Source organism: Pungitius pungitius, chromosome 6, assembly GCF_949316345.1.
Source record: "Pungitius pungitius chromosome 6, fPunPun2.1, whole genome shotgun sequence".
Lineage (NCBI taxonomy): Eukaryota > Metazoa > Chordata > Actinopteri > Perciformes > Gasterosteidae > Pungitius > Pungitius pungitius.
The window spans coordinates 13,169,036-13,187,507 of record NC_084905.1 but is presented as its reverse complement, the minus strand read 5'-3'; the positions used below and the strand labels follow the sequence as shown (position 1 = coordinate 13,187,507).

General features: G+C 41.9%; 3 protein-coding genes across 4 annotated transcripts; 1 reads left to right on the top strand and 2 right to left on the bottom strand.

The window, feature by feature from the left end:
• Nucleotides 1-152: 152 nt before the first annotated feature.
• Nucleotides 153-5,180, bottom strand: syt1b (synaptotagmin Ib). The gene is made up of 9 exons (XM_037450368.2): nt 4,903-5,180; nt 3,470-3,650; nt 2,573-2,748; nt 2,023-2,136; nt 1,729-1,896; nt 1,469-1,636; nt 1,168-1,285; nt 708-841; nt 153-617 (listed from the first exon to the last, which is right to left on the bottom strand). The coding sequence occupies exons 2-9, from the start codon at nt 3,615-3,617 to the stop codon at nt 411-413; spliced, it is 1,233 nt and encodes a 410-aa protein (XP_037306265.2). The 5' UTR covers nt 3,618-3,650; nt 4,903-5,180; the 3' UTR covers nt 153-410.
• Nucleotides 5,181-6,620: 1,440 nt separating this feature from the next.
• On the top strand, nt 6,621-10,669 carry bbs10 (Bardet-Biedl syndrome 10). The gene is made up of 4 exons (XM_037450364.2): nt 6,621-6,685; nt 7,414-7,629; nt 7,715-8,671; nt 8,810-10,669. The coding sequence occupies exons 2-4, from the start codon at nt 7,415-7,417 to the stop codon at nt 9,597-9,599; spliced, it is 1,962 nt and encodes a 653-aa protein (XP_037306261.2). The 5' UTR covers nt 6,621-6,685; nt 7,414; the 3' UTR covers nt 9,600-10,669.
• Nucleotides 10,670-12,158: 1,489 nt separating this feature from the next.
• cd9a (CD9 molecule a) lies at nt 12,159-17,944 on the bottom strand. 2 transcript variants are annotated; one of them, XM_037452255.2, is made up of 8 exons: nt 17,696-17,944; nt 15,035-15,137; nt 14,799-14,896; nt 14,282-14,356; nt 14,002-14,103; nt 13,700-13,789; nt 13,121-13,204; nt 12,159-13,014 (listed from the first exon to the last, which is right to left on the bottom strand). In XM_037452255.2, exons 1-8 carry the CDS (start codon nt 17,762-17,764, stop codon nt 12,949-12,951), a joined length of 687 nt encoding a protein of 228 aa, XP_037308152.2. In that variant the 5' UTR covers nt 17,765-17,944; the 3' UTR covers nt 12,159-12,948. The 2 variants fall into 2 exon arrangements, with proteins under 2 accessions (XP_037308152.2, XP_037308153.2); XM_037452256.2 differs by lacking the exon at nt 17,696-17,944 and adding an exon at nt 16,098-16,254.
• Between the last annotated feature and the right edge of the window lie 528 nt (nt 17,945-18,472).

Below are 18,472 nucleotides of genomic sequence, written 5' to 3'. Positions count from 1 at the left end.
ACATTGATTTGGGAGGAAAAATGGAAATGTATAAGACATTAAAATTGATAACTAAACCATTATTTAACCAGCAAAATGTGTATAATTATGTTTCAGCTGTAGCATATATCAGCACAGAAAAGAAGAATGACGCTTAAATTCAAAAAGATCTCTTGGTTTAATAGCACTTTACATAGTGATTCATCTTTGTTTAGCAGTTTAGGTGTAAGCAGGAGGAGGGAAGTTACTCAAGGAAGAAGGTTTCCAGTCCATAAGAGTTACTTGCATAGTGTCAAGGGTAAAACAGGATATAGTGGTCAAGAAGCTTAAAGTGTTAAACGGGAATTAGGGGAAGGTCAGGAACAATTTTTGGAAGAAGCGGAGGTAAATGCTGCAATGTCGTGGGCCGACCACACCAGGCCGTCATGGCTTCATTTCTTGTTGGAAAGCAGGGCTTTTATTTCATCTTCTGGTTTGAGGCTATGCCATTGAGCTATTGGCCTACGCGGGTTTGCCAGCATGTCTTCCCAATGCCGTTGCTCAGTCCCAGTACCGTTAAGGCCCAGCAGCACTTTCCCGATGGCGTCATTCTTCCCAATCTTATCATAGTCCAACACAGTCACTGCAACCTGCACCTTCTGTAAAGAAATATACACGCACATAAAGAAAATGAATAAAATGTCTGATGAATAACATTTTTGTATGTGTGTGTGTGTGTGTAAATGTACCTCTATTTGTTCACATGCCACTTCAAAGCTGAAAGACTCGTTGTAGTAAGGGTTTAAAGTGTTCTTCTTTGTTGTTGTTTTCTTTTTCTTGAGTCTTTTCCCGTTCTGCATTAAGTGGAGCTTCACATAAGGGTCTGACAGAGAGAACGATGAGGTTTTGCATCAGATTCACGTCGTGGCACTGAGCTACTCAGTAGCAGTGAAACACAACATTTATTGTAGTAGCTCCTGCACATTTCCATAAATTAGAAACTACTTATGGGAGCACCACTGAAAAGCAGTTCAAAAACCTTATTACTTAACCAGAGTTAACAAATCTTGGCTATTTAAGGTGAAAAAATAACTGCGAAATATTAAGCATATTTCCTACTACTTAAGAAGTTTTAAACTGTTAAGTGTTACTTTACTGTGGAACTGAAATTGTCTATACAGTAAAATACTTTGTTACTGCTTGACTCACCAGATAATCCACCAACATCCATTTTCTTCAGGTTTTTGGCCTCCAAAATCACCACCGTCAGCTTCCCTGCAGAAGGCACATACCTCAAGGACAAACATATGTCTCCAAGGCGCTCACTCTAATACGGAGAAAAAGAGTATGTTGGGGAATTGCCCGAGAAACTTAACAAAGTGTAAATACCAAAAGGAGAAAATATGTGACTGTATTCAAGCCAAAGAGACACCTCTAAATACAAAGAAATCCATAATTGAATATTTTTGTGCATCCCTTTTTTCCCTCCTCTCTCACTGTGTGCTCCCACCTCTTCTTTTTCTGCCTTCTGCAGATCCCTCCACTCCTGCAGAGACTGGCTGAAGTCCACACCGCTCATCGGTATCTTCACAGCGCCAATGGCGTCGTGTTTAGAGAAGCGATCAAAGTCGTACACAGTCATCACCAGTGTCTTCCCACCCAGCTCAGTGTATGGTACCTACGGAACACACGCCAAAGACAACAACTTGAAAAGCGTGATACACTACGTGCAGTCAGGATAAGTACTTTACTCTTTCTTTACCAATTTACCTTAAACGTGAAAGTCTCATTGAAGTCTGGTTCAAGAGTCTTCCTGTGGACTTTGGTTTCAAACTTTTTCTTTTTGTCCGGGAGCAGGTAGAGTTTAACATAGGGGTCCGAACTCCCGCCCACATCCATTGCTGGGAGTTCAGCACCTTGCAAGATGCCAACTATCAGCTAAAATGGGATTGCAAAATAAATGAATGACGAGAGATAATGTCAGGTTTACCGACACACATGAGAAGTATTAGAAGGTTGGCAGATTGTGGGTAAAACACGTCATGGTGAAAAGCAGCATCTCACCGTATTATCTGTGAAGTTGTAGTCTAATGTGAAATGTAGTCGACCCAACTTCCCCTCATCCTTGGGCTCAATATCTGACAGCTCTGTTTTTTCGTTACCTTCATCTTTCAGCGGCTGCAAGCATATAGAGAGGCGCCCAAATATCATGAAGGGAATAAAACGTAACTTCACAAATAATAAATTAAGATCTTTGATCTTACATCTTGTGGAGTAGCTATTTTTGCTCTATTATAACAATACACAGCTCGGGGACAATTAAAAAAAGATAAAGTTATTACTGAATTTCATTTACGGGAAAGGGCAATTTGTACACCATCGATGTGCTTACATGTGACCACCCTTGAAGTGCAACCCCTCCAACATCCACCTTTACTACAATATGAGCATTGTGCAAAACATCCATTAGTCCAAACACACCCTGACAGACTGAATAGTCCTGGGGAACTTGGATGTTAGGGCGGTGATACATTGCAAGGAGAAGACATCTACAAGGGGAGACTGTGTGTGTGTGTGTGTGTGTGTGTGTGTGTGTGCATTGCATGTAGCTCACCTCGCTGTAACCTCCATCCATTTCAGTGTCAGACCCTCCGCTGGTCTTGTCCTTTCCCTTTTGCTTGTCCCTTTCTTTGTCCTTCTTTTTCAAGCACTTTTTCCCCACACACACAGTGAAGGACAGCGCCACGCACAAACTCACGATGCAAAGGGCGGCGACAGCCCATGATGGCCCTGCAAATCCACATAGAACACACACATGCATGCTTATGATGAGGATACTCATACTTGATTTACATATTGTTTTAGTCAGCCACTTCAATGCGCTGTTGGAAACGTTGCTCTTAAATTTCACTTCCAGATAAAGTTACTTTTCTCACAGTCTGAAAGCACAAAAAGTGTAATCTAACACACCGAGAGTCAAAGATAAACAGACACACTGGGGAATGCGAGACAAGGCAATCCCACAATCTTGTACTTTGTAATTCACTTTTGGTCCTTGGTGTAATACTGGATTACAATACATTGTAAGGTCTTATCATTTGTACACTTCCTATGTATTCTCCTTGTTCTAACGCACTACTGAAGCTATATACACATGACTGTGATGTACTGTATATGTATACTGACGTATTCACATACAAAAATAGTTTTGCTTCTCTGTTATAAATGCACATAGCATTACCACCAGTACGCTTGCAAAACTCTGGCACATCCCACATTATGAAAAGAAATAACTTCCACACAATAAAAACAGATATTTATTTATATTCTTTAAACAACAACACAATAACACGTATTAGGAAAAAATCTCCAGAACTATATTTGGCTTTGGTGATGGATATTTGACACAAATATTTTGTGAAATGCAATATTTTACCGCATGATTGCATACATTTATGTTACACCTGACCTGCCTAAAGGTTGTTGAGAGTGACATAGATGTCCAACTCACTACGGATGCTGTGCAGTTCATTCATGAACTTGTTGTGACTGTGACCATCAGATTGTTTTTGGCCTGGAGAGGTTGTTGTATTTGGCAGGTGTGTTGGGATAGATGGGGTGCCCGCTGGACCCGCGGCAGCTCGACGGTTCCCAGTCATTATTTGAGGAGGGACCACAGATCCGTAAATAAACTGGTGGAGAAATGTAGACACAGAAAATTATTGTCTCAACTTTTAAAAGCAATATGTGGAACTTTATGATTCAACAAGTCAAAATAGGCAAACAACCCAAATCTAATATGTGTGAAATTTGAAGATCCTTCCAAACATACTGCATACACACACACACACACACACACACACACACACACACACACACACACACACACACACACACACACACACACACACACACACACCACACACCAGAGCAAAGTTTCCATAAATGCTTTTGATCAGTATTTGTAGCAATAATCTGCTTATAGACACTGTATGACCATTGGTGTCAATGGACTTCTCCTGTTTCTGCTGCCCTGGCACTTGATCACAGAATATGCAAGCAGCTGTCTGAACCAAACCTGCTGACAAGTGAGGTGGAAGTGTCCCGCGTGGACTGCAGCTGTTCCACAGTGAGCTGCTAGGGGTGAGAATCATGGGCCAAGGTCATGCTCGGTACGACAGAGAAGTCTCACAGACAAGGCTCGACCCCCGAGTGCAAAAACGTTTTGATATATTATTTTTCCATTCTGCAGACATCCCAGGTATTGAGCATCTGAGGTTGTGTCAGCACTGTGATCGGATACGGATCTGAGTCTATGGCTGCTGTTTGCCTGATTAGCTAACAGGGTAAAACAGAAATGACCAATTTTAAGCATTATTTCTAATTCTTGGTCGTACCTGTGAAACCTACTGTCTTTTGTGGAAATGTTATTAAAAAAGAAACAATCATGAATGATTCAGAGGTTCTATATTTTATACAGTATGTGCAAGTATGAAACAAAAATGTGTTTAAATCATCTGCACCAAAAAAAGGATGACTCCTCCGCACCATCTGTTCCCCTGACTTCAGTTGTTCATGCAATTTAAACTATTTCTACAAATAATCTCAGGTTTCAAATGCATTAACGTATTTCAAATATAGTGGACCATTGGTGCTCTTTACCTTAAACATTTGAGAGCTTTAGACAGCCTGGTTTATAGCTTGACATTGACATTTTCTCCCCCTTCAGAAGAAGTGAATCCTCCAATAGGATCCAAAGAAAATAACAAAATTAAATTCGAGTTAAAAACCAATGACCCATAACAATTTGGTATTATTTCATATTATTGATCTGCATTTGTGGGTTTATGCACTTTATTTTAACTCTGCATTGTAGAGAAAAATAAACCAAAAGTACTTTCCATTAATTGATTAGAGAAAGAAAAATATGTCCCAAAGACATACCTGTATTCAGTCGTCCTTGCGGCACGGTCCAAACTCACGGGTACTCCTTCTTTCAAAGTAGAGATGAGTGGAGGAGAAAGATTAAAGAGGGCAGGACAGAGAGGGCAGGAGAGGTGATGGAACAAGAAGAAGTGCAGGTGTATGGAAGCTGAGGCAAGAGAGAGGGAGGGCGGGACAAGATAGAGTTGTGATCAGTGGAATTGCAGCTTGGTCATCTTGTCTTGTTTCTGTGTGTGTGTGTGTGTGTGTGTGTGTGTGTGTGTGTGTGTGTGTGTGTGTGTGAGAGAGAGAGAGCGATAGAGTGTGTATGTGTGTGTTTGTGTATTATGTGTTCCTTGTAAATGTAATCTTTCCTGTCATCACGTCCCACGGGAGCTTGGGTGCTTATTTGTGACTCCCCTATTGTGACCCCTTTACCCATCCCTACAGGTCACCCTCACTGGACCACTGATGCATATTCATTAGTGTAGTGACATGGCTTTTTAAAAGCTCGTTAGCATAGTGAGAGTTCAGCATTAGAGGACATTTACATTCAGAGTGGACAGCTCTCTGTATGTGTGCATCTGTACATCTGGCACTAGCTGCAGAACTGTCTCATAATGTCTATGTATAGATGATGTTGCCTGATTTAGAAAGTAAGGATGTGGTTTCTGCAGCAACACCGAGATCAAGTTCCGGCCCCGCCCCGTTCACCTTGACGTACCACAGATGCACAGAGATACTGTACAGAAGGAGGGATGAGACAAAGAGAATTAGGGGGGATGGGAGCTCAACATAACCTCTGCCTGTGACTTTTGAAAAATCACCATGTATTATTTTTGCTAACACAAACATTTTTGATTATCACTCCTTAAGGTGCACTGTTTATTTTTCTTTTCGTGACACAGTGTGGAGGCCAGCTAACTCCAGCTTATGTTCAAATCTGGCTTTGGATTTAGAACATTGGGCTCAGCACATTTATGTTTTAAGAAAATTAAGCTTTAGTTGTTTTTTAGGAGGTCCTAGAAGTATTTATTTTACAAGGAAGCCCTGAGAGCATGTAAACATCATTACATCAAGAAAGTCCAGTATGGCAAAACCGTCCTCATATACAAACACAAAACGTAAAACAGGGGCAAATATTATTAAATACAAGAGGCTGTGGTTTTAACTCGACTATATCTACAAAAAAAAGGCTCCTAATTTACTAAATCTATATTTTTCTTTTTAAGGAAAACCCCTTTTGCACATGTTTTTTGCAAGGGTGTAAATAGTGAACCTTCTAAAAAATACTTTGACTTGACATGGTACGAAAAGCACAGGTGTTACTAATAACATTAACAATGGCTTCATTCTTTCCAATTATGCCACAAACCATGACCGTGCCCCACTATTAGCTGTGTAAAGCCCTGTAAAACTAAGATATCAAATAATGAAAAGAAATATGTTATTATCAGATAATCTGTTCATGTAATCGTCCAAGCTGGAACATTAAGTCTCATAACACTCCCATTTGCAGTAAGCATGTAGAAACATCGTAATAGTCATACTATGACTTTGACTATTATTTAAAGGAAATGTTTCTTCTTGCACACAAAAAGTGTAAAATCTACACTTTATATAAACAAAGAATAAATACATCTTTAAATAATTTTTCATGGATGATCTTGGTTGTGAGGATGGAAAACAGCTCATATCTCCTCCCGCTAGGTGGCAATAGTCATTTCTGTTCTACATAACGATGACGAACACAAACACAGAAGAAGTCTCGTCTCTAGGAGACAGCGAAAGCGTTCCTGCGGAGGTGAGTTCTCTCAGAATAAAGCATCTGGAGGAAAAGCGGGTCGTTTTTTATTGTCCAGCCAATAGAAATTTGTGATTTTAAGTTCTTTTTTATTTTGTATGATTATAGAACCTTTGCCGCTGTCGCTCACTAAGTTAGTTCGCCGTATTCGTTAAGTTAAGATAACTTAGCAGATGCTAAAATGCTAACAGTCTCTACGTAACGTTTGCTTAACGCGAGGTTATTTACACTAATATCGATGATTCGAGACGTCTTCAAAACGAACAGTAACAAATGTTGGCTATTTAGCAAGTAGTGCAGAGTTACTGTCGTAGAGATATATTGATGCACATTATTGCAAGTAAGGAAGTTCAGCCTAGAATATAACGGGGCTGTCTATGTGTGGTTAAAGTTACAAAGCTGGTTACAGGTAATACACCGGTTATCAAAGACACACAGGCTGCTGGTTTAAGTTGTGTCTGCGTCTATGTCTGTATACAGACTATATCATAATACACACGTCATACACAAATGCATTATATTATGTAGTGTACATAATGCTGGCTACATTCACTATACTGAATAATATATTACTTAAAATTGACATCTGCTATGAGTTAAATGTTGAATTGTGCCTCCTAAACAATTTTGTTTATCCTTTTGTGCAGACTGGAAAAATATCCAATTATATTTGAATACCTCTGCTATTTTTGAAATATTTTTATTTTGAAACCCTTGCCTATCCTCAGCATGTGTGCCGTTCAGAGTGTGGGGATGCTGCCGGTGGAGCATCTTCACCTAGAACATGTTCTGCAGACTGTGTGTGTTTTGGAGTCAGTCGTCTGTCGCAGTTTTGGCCCAGAAGGAGGACAGGTGTTGTTCACACAAGACACCGGACAGGCGATGTTGAGCCGCAGTGGTGCTCGCATTCTCACTGCACTGCGACTAGAGCATCCACTGGCCAGGTAATGCCCACTACACTTTCACATTCATAATCTTTGTCAAGGATCATTTTTATCTTATGATGTATTTGTGTGTTTTTTATTTCAGGATGGTGGTAGAGTGTGCCTTGAAACACAGCACTAAAACGGGGGACGGGTCCAAGACATTTATAATACTGATGGCGTCATTACTACGGATAATTCATACAATGGCCTGCAGGGAGCCTCATGTGTCTCGCACCTATAACTCCAAGGCAGCAGCAGAGACAGCCTCTGCCAGGCACTTGGCTGACAAAATGCTTGCATTTGCATCGGAGGAACTGGACAATCTCATTGCCGCAGCAGTGGTCCCGTATGGATGCTGTCTCTCTTGGGAGGATTTTACTGCAAAATCACAAGCACACACAAACAATCCCTGTGTTCAAAATCTGCTGGCATCCTTTTATCAATCTTGCGTGGGTCCCACACACAGTGACCTAATGAGCAGCCTCACCTGTGATCTGCTCACTTACTGGAAGTTTAAAAATGACTCACCTTCCTCATCACTTCACTTTATAAGAGACAACTTGGATGCATTACATACACCTGTGTCAGGCTTCCCTATTCGTTTTTCACGTTTGGTTGAGGGGCAAGTCATTCACAGGGACTTTGCTGGGCCCTACCCGAGGGCCGACCTACAGCCAATTAAAGCTGTCGTTTTCACTGGGTACCTGCAGCCAAAACTGCTCCGTGCAGGAGAAGTGCTAGAGCTCGGGCGTGGAGAGCAAGGCAAGCAGAGAAATATCGTGGAGTTTAGCGCCTGGGCCGAAAGGTCACTGGAGTGTGTCCTTGCGAATCTGCAGACTTTGGGTGTCTCTTTGCTCCTGTCTGCAGTGAAACAGTCCGCTGCTGTCCTGGCTTTGGCCACGCAGGCAGAGATGTCCCTTGTGGAATGTGTCAGTGAAGATGAACTGTCTCTCTTTGAAAGGCTAAGTGGCGCCACTCCTGTCAGAGACTGTTGGGAGATTGAACCAGAGCACGTTGCTACTCTGACCTTTTGCAGACCAATACTGCTGGGAGCCCACAGGTATGAAAATATGTCCTATGTCCCCTCTCATCCACTGTGTATAAGGAAAAGTAACAAATATGATACATCGAATATTGGATAACACACATTTTATTTTCTGTATTTGAGTTATGTAGGTTGTTTTCTTGTGTTCCACAGGTATGTCCATGTGGCTTTCCATGATTCCGAGGAAAAGATTACAGTCAAACCTTGTAGTCTGGTTCTTTGTGGTTTGGGGGAAGGGCAAACTGACCAGTTTGCTTGTGCTCTAAAAGATGCTATGCGCATGCTACTGTCAACGTGGGACCCCATCGGCGTCACTGCAACAACGCCGTCAAAGAGGACCTTGCTGTCAATCAAAAGCACATCTTTACATACCGACCCCAATGCAGCTCCCCTCAAGCAGTGGGTGTTGGAGCCAGGCTGTGTTATACCGGCAGGTGGGACATTTGAGTTTCTCTTAAACAATGCCCTCCTACAACATGGCAGCAGTTGCTCATTATCTGATGACACAAATACGGGCGTCCTTGCTGTTTCCCAGCTCTTGGCAAAAGCCCTGTTGAGCGTGCCAAGACAGATTTACTACCACAGTCCACGCCGTCTCCTGCAGACTCAAACCACAATGTTGGGTTTTATCAAAAATCATTCGTATCAAGAACACAACACAATCCTCACACAGGTTGGGGGTGAGAGTCAATGTCAACAAGAGGACGGTACGCTAAGCAAGCCTTGTTGTAGGGAAGCTGATGTGCCACCAAAGTTTTTAATGTCAGGCTCAGGCCTCGAGTCCATCTTCTGTAAATCGCAGGTACTTTTGGCCGCGCTGCAGTGTGTCTCAAGCCTTCTCCGTGTGGACGCCGTGCTGCACACACACACTGCCTTACACACTCAGTCACACAGACGTGCAAACATTTCCTGGGCGGGCACAGAAGACGAGGCCGAAGACTGAGATTGTATAATGTCCCAGTATGGAATCCATGTACAATAACATTTGAGATAACCCTCCAGTCTCTACCCTTCTATTTCATATATGTTTAGTGTTTTCTCGCTAAACCCATTCTATAATAACTCGTGCACTAAGATAGGCGATGAAAAGCCACAAGTGTCCACAGAGACATTACAAAACAACATCAAGGGATGACGCCCTGTCTCCCACCACCTCATCCTGAGGACACTCCCAGCAAACCACTCGCCTTCTCAAATATCCCTCTTCCTGTCAGCCATGGAGTTGTGCCACTGGAGATGAGCTCACCGGGAGGCGGAGGTGGTTTAAGGACCAGCCTCTGCAGGGGCTTCATCAGGGGTGATGTTAGAGCCACTGGTCCGACGCTGTGGAGGTCCTTGAGGGCCCCGGGCCGTGGGGGGTCTTTGGTACCATGCAGGACACCTTCCACAGCTGTGCAACTCTCTCCAGCTTCAAGCTCAAGTCAAAGATGATCCACAATCTCACACAGCTGGTCATTCTGTGTTGTGTCTGTATTTCCCCTTCTCCTTGAGGAGGCTTCTACTGCCTATTTGTGGAGCAGTTACAGTAAGACAAAATGCTTTCAGGAGGCTCTATATTGGTGCTTTTACGATCTTGTTCAAGCTCCCGAGATGGTTGTCGTCATCATCAAGTCCTATGTTAAGGACTCGTATATTCCCACCTTTCATGCCGTATGAAGGAATTATATTTACATATTGAATGATTCAAAAGAGGCAATCATAACAGCCATATCAGCATGTGGCGTGATACTAGTTATTGTTCTTGGAATAAATGTCTTCATTTAATTTTGTTGTATCTGTCTTTGTTGCCGTTTACATGGACTGGTGTGTTCAGAAATAAAAGTTGAATTATAATGTTTAAAAAAACTTTTTAAAACCAAAGAAACATCTTTATCTTTTCTTATGAGGGATTGAAATGTGAATATGAGATGAATGTTTCACAATGTTCTACTAAAGGGATAACGTTTAGTTAAATGGTGTAGACTGACTTGCCACTCCATTAGCGTTTTTTGGGTGATCCAGTTTAGACTGACAGGAAGCCACAAACCCATACGGTGGAGAGAGTGGTTTCACTTTTGTTTAGTTACTAAAACGATAAATTAAAGGTTGTCTCAAAGTGTTCTGTTCACCGATTTATTTTCTTTGACTAATTGTTTGAGCTGCAGCAAAGAACCGATTCTTAATTTTTGACGTTTCATCACAGAAATTCTCAATCCACTCACATGAAACATTTGTGCTGGCCACAACGGACTGAATAATCCTGGATTTTGACAAATTTGGTGAGTAAATCGAAACGTTTGCGCAACAAGTTAACGATACGCTGACATAATTTATTGCATAAGAGAAAGGTTTCAAAAAATGTGGAACTGGTTATTATTCTTTTCACTTCACTTTTGCTTGCGTTGAGGCCCGTTTAACATCTGACGTGCCACCAGGAGAACCCAGAAGGTTGCCGCGACAACCCGTCTCATATACGAGTGTTCAGGACAATGATTGAATGATGTACTTTATTGTTTTCCATCGCTTCAGGATGGCAGCAGCTGCTGCGACAGGAGGACCAGGCTCTGACCTCACGTGTGGTACATTTAATGTCCAATTAAATGTTAAGATGCTTCTTTACCAACTTGTCCTGAACCAAAGGTTAGGTCTGGCAATAAGAGTAAAACATCAAACAGCTTAGTGTACAGGAAAGAATGTGCTGTTGTTTTCAAATATTTGAGTCCTTATCTTGTTTTGATATGAAGTAGTTTGAGTGAGTTATATCAGTTTCCTGCCCTTTTCCCCTGGCCAACACATTCTGATACTTAAGAGACATAAACACAAAACAACACAGAGACATTTTTACACACTCCTTATAATCAGCGTTATCTCAATCGGGGGGGGGTTGAGAGGGAAACACCCGGCTATCAACAACCAAATCAAAGTGTACTTCCTTGCGCTATAATCAGAGGAACTGTACCTCTATTTTCTAATTTTTTTTGTGAAATAGTGAGTCATTCAAAATGGCTTGATTAACTGGAATACATGTGCCCCGTTTACTTTAATCAGTGTGTTCACCAAGATTTGAACAGATTCGCCGCAAATTTTAATTGTGATTGCATGACTCAGAGACTAAGACAGTTCTTGTGCTTTTGATCAAACTGCATGAGTCACAATTGATGGTCGCAAATATCAAACAGGGGGAAGCTGGGTGGGGTATTTAGAGTGGGTGGTTTTCCCACTGTGAGCACGGAATAAAAACCTGGAGGTTGTTTTCAGTTCTATCAAGGTCTTTACGCCCTTCTAGCCCGGACATGCTCCCTACATCCCAAAGATCTAACTCAAACAAACCAAGCAGAGACAATGTGTTAATGCATCAATCCAACGGTGAAGATTTTTCTTTGGTGAATTACTACTCACTGACCTTTGGAGAATAGGCTTAATGAAACACTACAGCGCATTTGGCTTTTTTCACTCTGTGTATGTGTGTGCGTAGGAGTGAGTGATTGGGTGTCATATTATATAATCCCTCAGAGCCAACCAGGTCAGTACATCTTGGTTTATTTGGTTCTCATTAATATTTGTCTCGGTGAAACATAGTGCATATGGTATAAATCAACCCGATCTCTGTCAAATGAAAAGGACATTAGAAAATGCAAACCACATATCAAGGTACATGTACTATATGACCACACAGATGAATTCATTTTTTACAAATAAAAATGAAAACATTTACAAATCACGACATGAATTAAAGGCGTTTTTTTAGTAACTGGTTAGTAAAAAAGGGAACAAATAAAATAACACTGAAGGAACTAACGTGCTACTCTATCTGCGCAGTTGACAGCTTGGCAGTGAAATTGACTACCAGTTACTATAGTCTAACTCTAATGTTATAAGAAAAATAATTTCCTTGGCTGCTGCTGTATTGTGCTGAGGTGGTAGTGGTTGCCTTTTTCTGTGGCCCTGATCCATGACTCGTCTGTCCGGTAGGTGACCCCAAGTGATAGCAAAAGAAGTGTCATCGGTATACAATAATATGATCTTTTGTTTAGATAATTAGCAGTTCACAAGCACTAATTTCAATCAAATGACCACAAAATGACACATTGCTGCACTACATTGCCAAGAAGAATAGATGCGACCCATTCTATAGTTGGGCCCAGTAACCACATCACAAGGTGGGTTTAAGTGTCAGCAAAACAGTTACAACTGATGGATTACGTAATAATCTGAGAGAAATCTGCACCCAGCCTAGTCTTCTTTGAACAAGTTGTGTTTCTATTGGCAGTGCATGCAACATCAATAAAGATTCTGGGATGTGATGGCAGGTGTCACACCACCTCTCGCGACTTCCTGATGGCGCAGCACAGGAGCATGCTAAAGATCATCCCAAACATCTAAAAAAGGGCGGGAGACATACATTACGCGGGTTATTTATGTTTCTCCTACAGGGCAGCAAACCCTGGAATTCAGTAAGTTGAAGTCAATCACTCCCTTACTTACCATAACAACGCCGATGGTGATGCCCGCTCCTCCAATGATGTGTAGTTTGGAGTCAAACACCTCATCAATGGCGTCGGGGCAGCTCTGCAACACACAAGGGTTATTTCTCTCAGCTTTGAAGAAACATGATCTGTAGTATGGCACAGACAGCTTGAGAGCATGCAGGCTCCAGTAAACCATTGTTGCCATGGTGACACAGCAGAGAAATTGAGGGAATTTCAAAGCGCAGGGAAAGACAAATAAACTACTGACACACGTCATCGTTCTTCAGCTGTAAACTAAAGCATGTCTCACATCTGTTGGACTATCTCTGGTGCAGATTACTCTGCTGTGTTGGCATCTTTTGGGAAAATCTTAAATAATGTTTTGTCTTAGTGGACAGAGAGTCTGTGAGCTCTCACACAGGCTTATAGTGCTCTGGGTAAACAGATGTTCAGCATGATTTGTGATCTCATGCTGTAAGGTTTATTTCCTAGTTGTAAACAAAGTACCACACTCTCTACAATCTCTCTAACACCAGTGTGGAGTAACATTTTTCCAACAGCCTCCAGTCAACCCAGATATGAAGGCTGATTGTACCTTGGTAATGAGCACCTCCAGTGGCTCTCCGCGGGGACAGGTGTCTTTGGCAGAATCGACGACAGAACCAGTTGGCCCACAACATTTCAGCTGCAAGCACAGACAAAGTCAAGCCTTTAAACAAGATGAGGAAAAACACAATCCTCTAATGAGTGGTGTTTTTAAAGGGATAGTTCAACATTTTGTTTTGAAACAAATTTCCTTGAAAATACCTTTTGTATACCTTTTGTTACAACCTTTTGTCACAATATCCTTTTAGATATCAGCTGAGTCTGAACTAGAAAGGAACAGAGGACGCTCACCCCGGTTTGAATCACACGCAGAGTTTCTTTGAGTCGCTCATCTCCTGTCGTCTTGAAGTTATTGTAAGTCTGCATGTAGAACGTTGTGATATCATTCACCACCTGCAACACAGCGGCAAACCCGAGAACAATATTTGTATCTACATCAATGATTTTGCATTGTTGTTTGATTTGGTGATTTGTTTTTGCATGGTGCTTTTTACTTGATTGCCTTTAATGTACTTATTTAAATACATAAATAAAAGTGATCAATGTAACATCATTTAAACATATAGGCTACCTTGCTTTGGTTGGAAAATACCCAGATTCCAGCAGCAACCTCAATGGCAAATATGACAAGCAGGAAGAAGAAGAACTGCAAAATGTAGAAAGAGAATTAAACTGTGCTGATTGTGTGAACGTGTGCCTCCATGCATGCCTTTTCCCATGTATTTTGAGCGCATGTGAGAACAAGTAAGGTCACTTGAGTGTAGCTGAACCCAATTTACATAGACTCCTCCTCCTGAGAGATTTAGTACAAGAAGATTAAGGCCAGACCGGACGGGAGGGAGGAGGGGAACAAATGTAAGGGAATCTAGAGACTCTTTTCTGGCCTTGACACTATTCAGTAAACTGGTGAAAGTAGCTCGTATTTCTCAGCGAGCCCAAGGTCAGTTAACAAGATAAGTTAGATAAGTTCAACTGCTGCTGGGTGGGATTACTACTAAATGAAAAAACTCTGACAGAACAACACTTGTGGTTTCCAATGTGTTTAAATCGAATGAAGCTACGTAGAGAATGAAAAAACTGGTACGAACCAGTCCCAGCATACAGGGGGACTCCTGGATGGCTCCGCAACATCCCAGAAAACCCACCACCATCATCAGTGCTCCAGCTCCAATCAGGATGTACACGCCTACACGCACACATAGAATATCGGAGATACATACGATCACATTTTGTGTTTTTCAGAACATAATCCAAAATGTAATCCAAAACTTTGCCTAAACGATAATGGCTAATGTGTCCAGCTCAAGGACGAAGAGGACCGTACCTGTGTAAAACACGTATGGAGAATCTGCTCCTTCAAACAAGCCTTTGGTCTTTGGGTCTAACCTTAGCCACAGGCCTATAGCAAAGACAGCAGTGCCTGCAAGCTGAAACACAGAACATTTATATTTTTCAAACCAGACTGTAATTGGTTATAACTTCACGAAATGCATCGTGCACACTGTACACTTTCAGTCTAATATGCACAGAAGTAGAATTTATACTACTGGAAAATGTAACATTCAGAAATTACGGTAAGATGAATTCATGTTTTCACCGTAAGTGATCCACATCCATGTTTATGCATTTTAACCAACCAAACAATAATTATCTGGTTGCTATTAAACCTCTTTTTGCATCACCTTCTCTCACTTGTCATTTCAAATTTGCACTGACGTGCCCTATCTGGAAGCCTTCTAAAGCTCTCACCCTGACAGACTGGTTTGGTTTCAGTTCTCAGTGTAGGAAAAGTTTCTGGTGCCCTCATGTCATATCTAACTCTTCACCAACACCAGAATGTTGTCTCCACTGAGGAAAATTCATATTTGGGCTTAGGGAGGCTACATTGACATGGTAGTAAAACAAGGTCCATTTGATTTTTTTATGATGACACATTCCCTTATTCACCAGCCTATGTACTTAATATTCATACAAAGTAGGATGTGAATACGTCGATACAAAGCTGCATGCATGTTATTACAACTGCAGTACTTCAAACAAAAATGCAAGTCCCTAATTTGTGCCGTATTGTGTAATGTTCATACACAGGTATTTCCTTACAGAGCTCAACAGCAGACGGGTGATTCAATGATTAACTGTGATAGCCTGAAAGCAGTCTTTTTTGTTGAGGATTTCAGCGTATCTTTAACTGTTCTTCGGAGCATTTTGTCTGGGTAAACCTTTTGTTTGCGTAATCCTTTTTACTTTTCATTGAACAAAGAAAATGCCAGATAAGAAGACCACAAAAATGGCAAAGTTACAACAGGAAGCTTCATCGTCTCTCTCGTTCACACACTGGCACACAACATATTAAGACTAAAAGACACTAAAGAGTAAGGCACACCTACCCAAAAGAAAAAGTTGAAGACAAACATGAAATATTTTAGACACGTTATTCCCCCGTGGCCCGTCATGCTGATTCCGTCTACACAATCCTGACACGTTTGCTGGTAGTAGGTAATAATTCACTTCTTCCCATACAGGAAGTGAAATGTAATGGTGTCAGTTGAAGAAGGTGGTGTGCACAGAAAAAATGTTTTCATTACGACGCCTTCAAAGTATCACCTGATGCAGGGAGTGTCAAGAGAGTTCATTGTGTATGTGAGGAATAACTGCCTGTCTTTCGTTACATGTCCATGCATGCACAGCTTGTCTTTAACTACTGCATTTGTTTTTGAGATTTGTGAGGTAGCAGCACAGAGGGATCTGTTGAGGCACGATGAAATTAAACCTTTTTAAGTACATAGAAAAATAGAATTTTCTCTGGTGTTTGAAATGTGTGACTGTAGCTAACATACTTCTCCCTCTTACCCCCGGAATCGGCTTTTATTGCATTTTAACCCTGCTCTTGATGCATTGACACAAAGCTATACGCACAGACACTGCTGCCGTGTGCAGACAGAGCTGCAATCAGATATCTGTGTCATATCTGGATTTGTGGCTGCATTGGCTACGTCCAGTATCTTCACTTCCTGCTCGATCCTCCACAAATGGGAAGCATTGAAATGCTGCTGTTGTATATATATATAGGAAATGCTGACCCACATATATGATGTTTGAGCGGATCCTCCATGGACTCTGAATCGGGGACTAGAAGTGAACACTGGCCCTGCGGTTAATTAATATTATTACTTTTTAATCTTCGTGGTTGTGTTGCCTGATTCACACACCCACCCCTCCCCCTTTGTCAACACACACACACACACACACACACACACACACACACACACACACACACACACACACACACACACACACACACACACACACACACACACACACACATTGGGAAATCCCTGTCTTCCTTGTAATTAATAGTTCTTGGTTCTATTTATAACTGCACACATTAAAAACGATCATAAAAGGGCAAAGCATACATCCGAAACCACACACACACACACGCACACACACACATGCAGACAACAACAGTGGTCAACAAACGGTCTCAACAAGACACACCCCGAAGGCTTAGAAATACACAAATAGCCTGTGCGGGATATACCCCAGATGCCTTCACGCACACAGGATGGGTCGCATGCGCAATTCTTCACATCACGTGAGGGAAGTCTTAATCATGATAATATCCAAAATACCCCACCTGTTATTTTATTAAAATGCAGGGGCCGCAAAGTCCAGGGTTAAGTCGACAGAAGTGGGTCACTTGGCCACTCCTCCTCCCCGTTCGGTCTCCACGCGTGTTATTGGGCCACTTTGTGTTTGGTAGTGGCCAGCGTCAGAACCCAAGAATATCGCTTAGCGTGTTAAGCAAACGAAGACGCTTACGGTTCTGCATCTGGGACGCCATGGTCATTTCACTGTAGTGACACGCTAACTCGCATGGACGCTGAGCTTTTTCTCTCACTCAAACCCACGCGCACATACGTAAAATACAAGCCGAACGCATTTGCTTCAACGAGAACACGACATTTCCTCACTATAAACTCACCCAGAATATCAGATTGAAGGCAAACATCAGGTATTTGACGCACATTTCTCCTCCGGACAGCGCAGCCATGGCGGTACTTGCGCTACGGAGCTCACTTCTGCCCTCACTTCACGTAATTCCGACCCAGGGCAAAATAGGAGTCCTTCTAAATAACAGTCAGTATGCAGAATGGGGTTATTTTCCAACGCGCAGGCTACGCGCGCCGTGCTGTGCGCGCCTGTAGTGTTCCGCCCCCACACACAACCGAGGCAGAGCTTCCTGGAGCTTTTGTCTCCTTCTCATCTTATTCTCATTAATGTGTTAGTGTACTTTCATCTGTGAAATGTTGTTTCCCCTTTGCTTCCTTAAGATTACCCACATTTCTAAATGTACTTACTATTGGGAAAATGTCGAATATTGCTGCGGGATGTTTTTCCGCGACTTTCAAGTAATGCATCGATGTTATCCTTTTATAATATTTGTATTTCATTTGAATATTCGTTTAGAGCAGCTTGTAACAGCATTTGTGACACTACGTTGGAACAAGTTAAAATACGTAGTACACTAGTTCTTGTCTCCAAATAAGATTACATATGATTTAATTTTGAATTATAGTTCCAAAGCTCTTGTAGGGGAGCTATAGTCTGTGCCCAGCGTGAGTCCTTCCTGCATTCAACAATGCCCTGAGAAGAAGCCTGCGGTGGGCTTTTTTTTTTACCAGGAGTTCCTGCAGCAGCCATGGCTGAGCGATGACGTAATTCTCCCAGAATAAGAGAGACGCGTTCATGGCTTGAATGT